This window comes from Belonocnema kinseyi, chromosome 3 (assembly GCF_010883055.1).
Source record: "Belonocnema kinseyi isolate 2016_QV_RU_SX_M_011 chromosome 3, B_treatae_v1, whole genome shotgun sequence".
In the NCBI taxonomy this organism is placed as follows: domain Eukaryota; kingdom Metazoa; phylum Arthropoda; class Insecta; order Hymenoptera; family Cynipidae; genus Belonocnema; species Belonocnema kinseyi.
The window spans coordinates 118,770,278-118,782,594 of NC_046659.1; the positions used below are offsets into that span (position 1 = coordinate 118,770,278).

General features: G+C 25.2%; 1 protein-coding gene across 1 annotated transcript in view; it reads right to left on the reverse strand.

The window, feature by feature from the left end:
* The window catches only part of LOC117168673 (coatomer subunit alpha), a 30,133-nt gene that overhangs the window by 16,087 nt on the left and 1,729 nt on the right, over nucleotides 1–12,317 (reverse strand). The window contains exon 2 of the mRNA XM_033354340.1: nucleotides 5,375–6,599. Within this exon, the coding sequence (XP_033210231.1) occupies nucleotides 5,375–6,599 (1,225 nt within the window). The remainder of the gene's footprint in view (nucleotides 1–5,374; nucleotides 6,600–12,317) is intronic.

A 12,317-nucleotide genomic window follows, 5' to 3' on the forward strand; every position in this document is an offset into this window, starting at 1 on the left:
TACATTTTTTGATGAAAATTAGTATTTTCAGGTTAAAAATTCAACTGCTCTGTAGAGAATCCATCTGTTAGGCTTAAAAATTAAACAATTTGGTCAAAAATGCAACTGTTACGTAGAAAATTCATTTACTTTAATTAGAAAGCAATTTTTTCAAATTAAAATTTAAGTATTCCATTTTAGGTTAGAAATTGACAATATCCAGTTTAAAAAAACAGTTTGATTAAAAATTTATGTAATTTTTTTAGAATTCTTTGTTTTTTTCTAGAAAATTAATATTTTTGTTTGGAAATGTTTGGATTTGTAATTTCTTTCGAAATAGTAATCAAAATCCTTTAAAAAATTGAAATCCTTTGCACCCTTATAAAATTTTTGTAAAATCTTTGAATTCTTTGTGACATTTTTTTTAAACTTTATAAAATCGTTGAAATATTTGTAAATTTTCTCTGAAATATTTTGGATTCATTTAAAATGATTAAAATATAATAAATCTTCATGAAATCTTCTAAACAAATTGAAATAATTGCAAATCTTTGAAATGTTCTGAAATCTTTTAAATCTCATTTACTTTAAAATCTTTTGAAATTTTCTAAACAAATTTGAAATCGTTTAAAATCTATAAAATGTTTTAAAACCTTTCAAATTTGTTATACTGTGCCCTTTTTTGAAATCTTTATGAAATTTTCATAAAATCTTTGAAATATTTGTGAAATATTTTTTATGAATTTGATATCATTAAAATATTTGTGAATTCTTTTAAATATTTATGAAATCTTTTTTGTTAATTTTAAATCATTAAAATATTTGAAATATTTTGAAATATTTTGAAATCTCTGTGAAATCTTTCTGAAATCTTTTGTAATCATTTAAAATCACAAATTTATCACAAAATAGATAAATTTCCAAACAAATAGTTGACTTTTAGACCTACAAAGATCTTGAAACAAATTATCGAGTTTTAAAACAAAATATTTTTATCTCAAAAAAAAAAGTAGAATTTTCAAATAAAAAAGATCAAACCTAAAATAAAAAAAACATGCATTTTCAATCCAAAAGTTCAATTTTCAACCCAAAAAGACGAAATTTCATCAAAATATTGGAATCTTCGACAAAGTAGAGGGATTTTTAAACAAAAAACATAAATTTTCAATTCAACAGCATGAATGTTCTATATAAAAAAGACAAATTTTCAACAAAAAAGTTGAAATTTCAACAAAAAATATGACTTTTTAAGAAAATAGTTGAATTGACAACAAAATAATTAAATCTTCAACAAACTAATTAAATTTTCAGAAAGATAATTGAGATATCAACTGAAAAGTCGAATTTTTAACCAAACTACATATTTTCTGGTTTGAAAATTTCACAATTTGGTATAAAATTCAATTATGTGATACAAAATTATACTGTTTTGTAGAAAATTCGTTTTTTAAAATGAAAATTTACTGTCCTCACTCAAAAAAATATGGCTTCAAGTAGAAAATTCAACTGTTTATTTATTTTTTTTAGAAAATTTGTCTCTCTAGTTTGAATAACAATAAAATTTAATTATGTGATACAAAATTAAATTATTTTGTAGAAAATTCATTTTTTCTTTAAAATTTAAAATTAATTTTGAAACAAAATTTAACTAATGCATTTTTGGTGAAAAAATAAATTTTTTAGTTAAATATTCTCATACTTTGTGCAAAATTTTTAGAAACGAAAAAATATAAACTAAAAACTGATCAAACAAAATATCGACTAACATCATATAGATTGTTCAAATTATTCCGTTGAAAATTTATATAATGTGTTAAAAATTCGTATTTTTTTATAGGAAACTCATTTCTTAGTCAAAAGCTTTTGTATTTTGTTAAAAATTCTTCTTTAGTTGATGATTCAAACACTATACTGATTTTTTTGTTATATTAGACTGTTTTTTATTTTATATTAAAATATTTTTTGGTTTAAATATCAACTATTACATTTTTTGTGAAAATTAACATTTTCAGGTTGAAAATTCAAGTTTTTTGTAAAAAATATATGTAATTTGTTGACAATTCTTCCTTTTTGGAGAAAAGAATTTTTTTATTAAGAAGAATACGGGTTGAATATTCATTTATTTTAGTTGAAGATTTAAATATTTTATTTCTTTTTTTTCTTCATATATTAAACTGTTTTTTATTTAACATTTAAATCTTTTTTCGTTTAAATATCAACTATTATATTTTTTTAGTAAAAAATTAGTATTTTCAGACTAAAAATTCAACTATTTTGTAGAAAATTCATTTAATTTGTATCAGAAAGTAAGGTTTTCAAATGAAAATTGAACGGTTCTATTTTTGGTTAAAAAATTATCATTTCTGGTTTAAAAACTCAATGTTTCATTGAAAATTTATATAATATATTGAGAATTTCAGTTTTTAATAGAAAATTACTCTTCTTTAACAAAAATTCATATTTTCTTCCCAATCAAAATTTAATTAAAACATATTTGGTTAATATATATAAATTTAAAAAAGTTATGTAATTTGTTGAGAATTCGTCTTTTTTAGTAGATAATTAATCTTCTCGGTAGAAAATTTAACTTTTTTGTAAAAATCTCGTATTTATAGCTTCAAAAATTCACTTTTTTGTTAAAAATTCATGTAATTTGTTGAGAATTCGTCTTTTTTAGTAGATAATTAATCTTCTTGGTAGAAAATTTATCTTTTTGGTTGAAAATTTAACTGTTTTGTAAAAATCTCGTCTTTATAGCTTTAAAATTTCACTTTTTTGTCAAAAATGTATGTAATTTATTGAGAATACTTCTTTTTTAGTAGATAATTAATCTTCTTGGTAGCAAATTTAACTTTTTGGTTGAAAATTTAACTGTTTTGTAAAAAGCTCGTCTTTTTTAGTTTTAAAATGCCACTTTTTCGTTACAAATTTATATATTTTGTTAAGAATTAATCCATTATAGTGGTTAATTAATGTTCTTGGTTGAAAAGTTAACTGTTTTGTAAAAAGCTCGACTTTTAGCTCTAAAATTCCAGTTTTTGGTCAAAGATGTATGTATTTTCGTAAGAATTTGTCTTTTTTCGTAAAAGATTAATCTTCTTGTTTGAAAATTCATATTATTGGTTTAAAACTTTAACTATTTGGTGAGAAAATAGTGTCAGTAATAGTAGAAAATAATATCAATAATTATACTTACAATAATAACTAATAATTAACTAATAATTTTTATAATTTCTAAGTTGAATATCGCAACAAAATGTACACTTTAACATTCTGTATTAGCGAAAAAAAAAAAAAAAAAACTTATAGAAATATTGAAGTGTCCTAAAATCGCCTTATTTATTTTGTAATGAACAAAAAATCAATTATACCTTGATAAATAAAAAACTTTACAGTAACAACAAAAGATTTAAATAACTTTATACATCTCAAAAAAATAACTGTTTTAAAAGCAAAATAAAAATTCAAATTCAAGGTTCTCGTGAAAAATCCAAGGAGATTTCCAGGTATTCAAGATTTAAAACACACTGCTATTCTATTTTTGGTGACTAATTGATTATTTCCTATTTAAACATTGAACATTTTGAATGAAAATTTATATAAATTATTAAGAATTCTTTTTTAAAATTGAAAATTCATATTTTTGGTTGAAAACTTATACTTTCTATTTTAGTGGAGAAAACATAAAAAAACTTGTAGAATTATTTAAGTGTCCTGAAATATACCTTACTAAATTCTATATTACTTTGAGAATGGTTACGAGAATGAGAATATTATCGAGAATATAACCGAGAAATGAATTCTCTGAGAATTTATGATAATCTCAGAATCTATTTTAATTAATAGAAATTTTTTTTTTTTTTCGTTAACTTTTCGGTTGAAAATTTAACTTTTTTTGAAAGTTTGTCTTTTTCATTTTAAAGTTTACCTGATTTAGCAGTAATTTAATATTTTTTGATAAAAATGCAACTGTTTGGTTAGAAATTAAGCTGTTCTACTATTTTTCTTAAAAACTTAACTATTTCGTAGAAAATTTACTTTTTGTTCCACTTATAAAAAAAAATTGTTTATTACAAATTCATATGTTTTAGTAAAAAATTAATATTTTGGGATATGAATGCAACTTTGGTATAGAATTGAACTATTTTGTTAAAAAATCATCCCTTTTGATTGAAAAAATTCGTCTTTTTGGATTGAAAATTCAATTTTTTTCGTAGAAACTTATTTTTTGTGACAAAAATTCAATTTTGATGTTACTGTGTTAACAGGAATTTTTTTTTGATGATAACTCAACTTTTTTGTAATAAAACATTCTTCTGTTTTAAGATAAATTTCATATTTTTCATATAAAAATGCAACTATTTGCTAGAGAATTCAACAATTTAAAAAAAATTATTCTTTTTGGTAAAAAATTCGCGTTTTTTTTTTTGTAAAAAATTATTTTTTAGTTTAAAATTTCCTTTTTTTACGTAAAAATGCATCAGTGTCGTGGGAAATTAATTTTTTGTTGAACAGTCATATTTTTGGTTTGAAAATTGAATTTTTGTAAAGAAAATTTGTCTTCTGGTTTGAAGGTTCAATAATTTAAATAAACTCATATTTATTTTTTCAGTGAAAAATCTTTATTTGTTGGAAATTCGTCTTTTTGGATTTAAAATTCTTTTCTTTTGTTGTATAAATTCTAGTCTTTTTTTATTAAAATATAAATTGTGACAATTTTTCGTTGGAAATTTGTCTTTTTAGGTTGAATATTCAACTATTATGTTTAAAATTCAATTATTTTTTTGAAAATTCCAGTATTTTGTTAAGGAGTTACCTTTTAAAGTAGAAAAAACTTTTTTTTGTTGGAAATAAATTATTACATTTGAAAATTTTAAATTTATATATGAAACACTGTTTTATTCCGCTATAAATTTTCTATGGTAAAAATATCATAAGATTCAAATTCTAGTGTTTGAATATTAATGATTTGAAATGAAAAATTAGTCAAAGAAAAATCAGAGAATTTTGAAAATGTCATGCGTCTAAGTTACTGCTTTGCATATTTATTTTCCTGAATACCATATGTCTGAGTTAGAAAATAATTTATATTCAACCGCTGATACAACCTGAACAATAAAAATATTGTTAAAAATCATAAATTCTTTTAAATTCTCCTATACATTTCAATAACAGTTTTAAAAACAAAATAAAAATTAAAGGTTCTCGTGAAAAATTCAAGGAGGATTCCAGAAAATTTATGTAATTTATTTTAAATTCTTTTTTTTTTTTTGTTAAAGAAAATTAATTTTCTTACGTGACAATTCATATTTTTGGTTGAAAAATAAACGACTTGGTGAGAAAATAGTGTCTTCAGTGTCATATATTTAAAAATAGTAACAATAATTATACTCACAGTATATGCTCTGTCCAAAACAGCAAATCTGTTTCTCGCAACCCAGATAGCAGTGATTCCAGAGGCCCTTTTGGTATCCGCATCAGAACTCGAGTCCCCATCCCGTGGAATCATATAAAGATCATAGGTGCTGCTCTCAATATTAGATGCATTCCTCGTGCAAATCAGAACCGCATTTTCCGCCTGATTATACGACATACTGTACGGCGGAATTTTCCCACCTCCGCGAATTTGCATTATCGAAACATCCTTCGAGGTTGTAAAATCCAATTTTCGCAGAAAGCGTTCCTTCACGTAGAAGAGAATATTTCCGCAAACTGCATAAGCCGGCCGTTCTCTCTCCAATTTGAAAATAATCATTCCCGAATCATGTCCGGCAGCAAACAAATTTAGGGAAGGATGAGCCGCCAAAACCCAGAATCGCTCATGCTCACGTCGAAATGTGTGCAGACATGTTCGTTTTGTCATGTCCCAAACTCTGATACTCTTGTCTTCCGAGTTGGACAAAATAATGTCCTGTCTTGGATGGAACAAAACGCAAGAGACGTTGTTGTAATGTCCTCGACAAACGTCCACCTCCCACGCCTTTAAGTCGTTCATTCGCCAGATTTTTATCTGACGATCGTCGGCACCAGAAACGATCAGGGGCAAGGTTGGATGAAAACTGGCCCAGTTCACTCCACGATCGTGTCCTTCCAAAACGTGTTTAACCAGAGCGTCGGCTTGGCCGAAGAGATCTGTGGCACCCGGATTTTTCAGATGATCCTCGAGTCCACCGGGTCCCGGGGCAACGTTTTTTTTACGAAGTCCGGATATGTCCCAGACGCGAACTGTCTGATCAAGGGATGCCGAGACGATGATGTCTTCCGAGGGATGGAACTGAGCTTGCATCACGTAGTGATTGTGTCCGGTCAGGACACAAATGCAGGTGCGACTTTGCCAGTTCCAAATCCGGATTGTCTGATCGTCGGAGGCACTCAGGATCCATGGATACTCGTGGTGGAAAACGGTTGTTCGGATATAGTCCAGGTGACCTAGTAGAGTGAAAATACATCTTCGCTGTTTGTAATTCCAGACTTTGATCTTGTAGTCGTCGCCGCCGGACACGAAGAGAGGTTGCTGATTGTGGAAGCATATACCACGAACTGGGCCATCGTGCTCGTCAAATTTATCGAGGAGGGTGCACATTCGATAGTCCCAGAGTTGGATGACACCATTGTGCAAGCTGAAACCCAATTTTTTTTTACCGTTTTAAATTCACCCAAGCTTTCGAGATGTTTTACGGCTCGGTTGAAATTGGGATCTGAAATACAGCGATACACCATCTGGTGGCTAAATTTGGCACTAAATTAACGGGGTCGTTTTTAAAAGGCTGTGTGCTATTCCGGTGATATCCAGAGTAGATATAAAGTTATTTTTCGAATGCTACGATTTTAATCATCAAATTTTTAAAAAATGTCCAATAATACAGAAATAGACGATCTAGGTACGAAATTCAGTCCGAGGAAAAGCAAAGTAAAAGATTTTTCTCTGTTTTCGGATGTTCAAGAAAGGCTAGCAAAAACCTAAATGTTAGGTTTCATGAATTTTCCTTGCCTAAAAAAGATTTTGTTAAAGTGGTTAATAAAAGTGGGCCTGAAGAAATGAACCATCGTAGAAAGCAATCGGAAAATGTTCTAAAACTGGAGAAGAAGGTAACCTCAAACATATGTTTGTATGTTTTCTGCATTTTGAAAGTAAGGATTACTCATTTCGAACAGATAAGTTCACATTGATTTCTAGAGCAAAATATATTTTCAAATTTTTTGAATTTATAAATAATTTAGATATGCCATTTGAGTCATCTTGATTGTCCATAATTTTGTTTTATAACCTTAAAAATTAGATTGGAACTAATTACAAGTTCCCTAAAATACATGAAGCAAAATCGCTTTTATTTTTTATACATATCTAAAATATTTTGAAAAATCGAATTTTGCCTACCTGAAGTTTTTTAAAAACTGCCAAGAAATAATATTATTATTACAGTGAATAATTTCCTTCTTTATATATAAAAAAACATGCTCAATTATGATCTGAAAATGTACTTTTTGTAGATTGCAGTGCAGGGAAAAGGTCGTTAAAGCTGGTACCGCAAAGTGGACGATTGTAAAAAAAAGCAATTAGCTTTATGCTCGTTTGATCATTCTGCTGTTTTACATAAAATAATATGTGTCCAGCGTGTAACACCTTTTCTCCTTCCACAAAGTTTCTACACGAGGGAGTGGATAACGTAGATTTGCTAATTTCAGCAATGCTGAGCGACATCTTTGACATACTAAGCACAAAAAACGATTAAAATTCACTAACAACACAATGCACCAGTTGCAAAGTGACCCCGTTGTCGCCGGCCATCTTTGTTTAAATCCCCCTTCTGACGTCATCATTTCAGATCCCAATACCTTCTAGAAAATTATGTGCAGGGGGTGTCTACTCAAATCCTGGAAAGAAATTCCCTGACAATTCCAGGGGTTTTTTTTCGCGGTATCTAAAGTTTTATTTTTAGGTATCATTTTTTATAGTACGGATCAATTAAAACATTTCTCATTTTTTTTTAACTTTTGGGAACGGTGGTCTATCATTGCGCCAACTGGTGCCGAAAACCGGAACTAGAAAGAGTATGTACAATTTTAAAGATGTATTTTTATTTTTCCTTAAAAGTGGTTTACGCTTGTTTTGTGAACTTTAAAGCAATGATTGAATACTAAAAACAAAACTTTATAAAAAAACAAATTATTTCGCTATTTTATGTGAGTTTCAATGCATTGTGAGCTTAAATAAACTTTAATTAATGTATGTAGCAACAAATTTTATCCAGATTATGCAGAGAAAACGAATAATAGACGATTGGAATTTAAATACGAATTCTAACTTAACTTTTAGATTAGATTCTTAAATAGTTAATATTTCATATATAAAATAATAAAAATTTACTTTGAGTTCATTTTTGAATAATATGTAAATATAATATATAAATTCCATCTAAAACCCTTTGTTTCTGACAAGGATTTATTTTTATTATCCAATAATTACTTTAAACTCTACACAAAAAATCGTTAAAACACTTTTATGCACAATTTATAATGCATCTTTAAAGTCGGACCTATTCCTTCTAGTTCGGATTTTTGTCACCAGGTGGCGTATCGTGAAAAAATCCGAACTAGAAAGAATAGGTACGATTTTAAAGAAGCACTTTAATTCCATTCAATAATGATTTGTAAAATTGAATTGTTCTTTAAGATTTAAAAAGTGAATAACAATTAATTTTACAAGAGGATTCGAAATCAGTTCGAAATTTTAGAATTTTCAGTTTTTAACGTTAAAAATTATGTAAACTATTTCCATTGGAAAGTTTTATTAGTTTAAAAAATGTGGACGCCTGATTGAAACTTTATAAACTGTTTTCAATTTTAAAATAACACTAAAATAATATATTCATAATTAAAAGCTTTGATTAAATTTCACACATTATTTTAGTCTAAAATATTCAATTTTTGAACTACTCAATTTGAAATTTTTAAATTAAAAAACATAAGAATTACTTAATATTTAGAAACATCTGACTGTTTATTTAAAATCAGTAATTATAGTAAAATATTATAGTATATATTATATATTATAATTATAGTAATATATTAATTAAAAACGTCAGATTTTAATGATTCTATTTTTAAAAAAACTTAATTTGTAAGTAAAATTGTTGAACTTCTATGTATAAATAATAATTAATTCTATAAAAAAATTCAAGAAAGTTGAAGAAATATTTAGAAGTTTTGAAAAAAATCAAACTCAATTTGTTTGAAATTGATTTGAAATTGACTCAATTGATTTGAAATAATTTAAACAAAGTGTCTACATGTACCGACAAAATCCGACTATTAGGAACAAAATTTCGGCGTAAATAGCACACGGCATAATTTAAATCAAAATATAGATTTTGGCAGATTTCGTACGAAATTTTTAAAAGATTTTTAAGAATTTGGAATGGCTTCAGAACATTAAAAAACATTTCCTACGAAAATTAATAATGATTTTTATTCTGAAAAGATAATTTTAGTGATAATTAAAAAATATTTAGAAAGATCTACAAAATTATTAAAAATCAATCTGGAAGATTTTAAGGAAATTTGTTTAATTTGACAGAATTTAAAAAAAAAAGTAGAAAAAATTGGATTCATTTTATAGGATGTTTAGAAGTTCTTAAATAATTTCGAAAATAATAAAAAATTTGACAAAAAAAATGTTAACAACATGAAGATGTGACAAGATTTCCAAATAAAATTTGGAAGCATTTTATGGATTTTTTAACCATTTAAAATATAAATAATTTAACTTTTAATTTAAGAAGTGTTCAGTTTATAAAAAAATCTGATCGTTCAATTTTTAATGTTTCTGGCTTAAAATTTCTTTAAATTATATAATTTTGCATTTTTTTAAATTTATTGATTGATTCTTCAATTTAGACTTTAGAAAGTAGAACATGATAACCTGGATTTATATTTTTAGAACTGAATCTGAATCTTTGAACTCTACAATTTATTAAATTTTTTATTTAGCTGATTAACTGCAAAAATTAAAAGTTAAATTATTTATATTTTAAATGGTTAAAAAAAATCCTTAAAATGCCTCCAAATTTTATTTGAAAATCTTGAAACATCTGCATGTTGTTTACATTTTTTTTCAATTTTTTTTTAATTCTGCTTAATTAAATAAATTTCCTTAAAATCTTCCAGATTAATTTTTGTATAATTTTGTAAATCTTTCTAAATCTTTTTGAAATACTTTGTTTAAATTATTTCAAATCATTTCAAATTTTTAATGGAATTTTCTCCATCTACACCCCTTTGTTTCCGATAAAGACTTACTTTTAGTATCCAAAAAATACTTTAAACTCCACAACAAAAATCGTTAAAGCACTTTTATACAAAAATTAATGTACAACTATAAAATCGTACCTATTCTTTCTGGTTTGGATTTTTGTCAACAGGTGGCGTATCGCAGTTTAACCATTCTCAATATTATAAATAATGTTTTTGTTTCTTTTTGGTTTCTAGGGATTCAATTAATACGTTTAATTGAGAAAACTTTGAGAAATTATATTACAAAATATTCCTAAATATATTAGCACCATCGATTAACTAATAAATAAAACTAAAAACATAATTGCTCATTTCTTGAATTTGCACCTAAAAAGTCCATGAATTTGAACGATAATTCAAACAAATTTCCGTTTCAAAGTTTGAAATATTGCATTTTTAACAAGATAGATGGATTTTTAGCCAAATAGTTGAATTTTCTACCAAAAAGATTAATTTTTTTACCAAACAAGAAGATTTTTTAACAAAAAAGGCGAATATTTAAATAAAAAATATTAATTTTCAACCAAATAGTTGAATTTTTTTAAAAGAAAGATCAGTGTTCAACCAAACATGGAATAGTTAAACTTTCAGTTTAAAAAATTAATTTTTTATTTAAAAAAAAGTTTAAATGTCAATCAATTAGTTTTATTTTTAATAAAAATTAATTTTCAAACCAGAAGATTAACTTTCAATTCAACTATTCCATTTTTGGTTGAAAATTTATCTTTTTCAATTAAAATTTTAAGTATTTGATTGAAAATTAATATTTTATAGTTGAAAATCCAATTGATTGCTTTAAAAATCAAGTAAATGGTTGAAAATTCATATCTTTGTAAGATAATTCATTTTTTTAAAGTAAAAAAACATATTTTTGGTTAAAAAATCAATTTTTTGGCTGAAAAGTTCACTATTTTGCCAAAAATGCATTTTTTTAGATCGGAATTAATTTTCTTGACTGAAAATTCATCTTTTCTAGTTAAAAACTCATATGTTTTATTGAAAATTCGTCCTTTTTGGTAGAATATAAATTTTCTTGGTTGAAAGTTCAACATTGATGGTTAAAAATTCACCCTCTTGGTTGAAAATTAATCAGTTTTAGTTGATGATTGAACTACTTTGTTGAAAAATCGTTCCTTTTAGTTGAATTGAACTGTTTTAAATTTCAAATAAAATATTTTTGGGTTTGACATATTAATTCTTACATGCTTCATCAAAATTTAATTTTTTTAAATGTTGAAAATTTAACTATTCCACTTTTGGTTGAATACTGTTATTTTTAATTAAAAATTAATTTTTCTGGTTAAAAACAATGTTTTCTTTTTAAATGCGTCTTTTTTTTTGGCAATAAATAATCTTCTTGATTGAAATTTCATCATTTTTTCTTGAAAATACATCTGTAATTTTTGGTTAAATTCAACTAATTTTTATTTAAAATTAAAACCTTTTTTGGTTAAAACATGAACTCTCACAGTTTTGGTTAAGAATTCATTTTTTGAAATCAACTACCTGATTGAAAGTTGAAATTTAGTGTAAAGAAATATATTTTTGTTGTTAAAGATTCATAGTTTTAGAGGAATATTCAACTATTTGGTAATGAATTAACTTTTTTCTTTTGTAGAAAATTTTTCTTGAAAATTCAACAATTCTGTAAAAAATTGGACTATTTGGTTTAAATTAATAATTTATGATAAATAAATTTATAATTCATGTTTTCGGTTGAGTATTCAACTATTTCGATTTTTTTTGGGTGGATTCAACTTGCTAAAAATTAGTTGTTTATTTTGTTGAAAAGTAATTTTTAGACTAAAAATTTAACTATTTCATTTTTGTTTGAAAACTTACCTTTTTTTATTTTAAAATTCATGTACTATTTTATTGAAAATTCGCCTATTTGGTAGAATGTGACTGTTTTTTATTTAAAATTAAACTATTTGGTTTAAAGTTGAAATATATTGTAAAAAAATCATTTTTTTGGTTAAAGATTCAACGTAATCTGGCATGCAAATTCAACAAATTTGGTAGAAAATTGAAACCTTCGGTTGGAA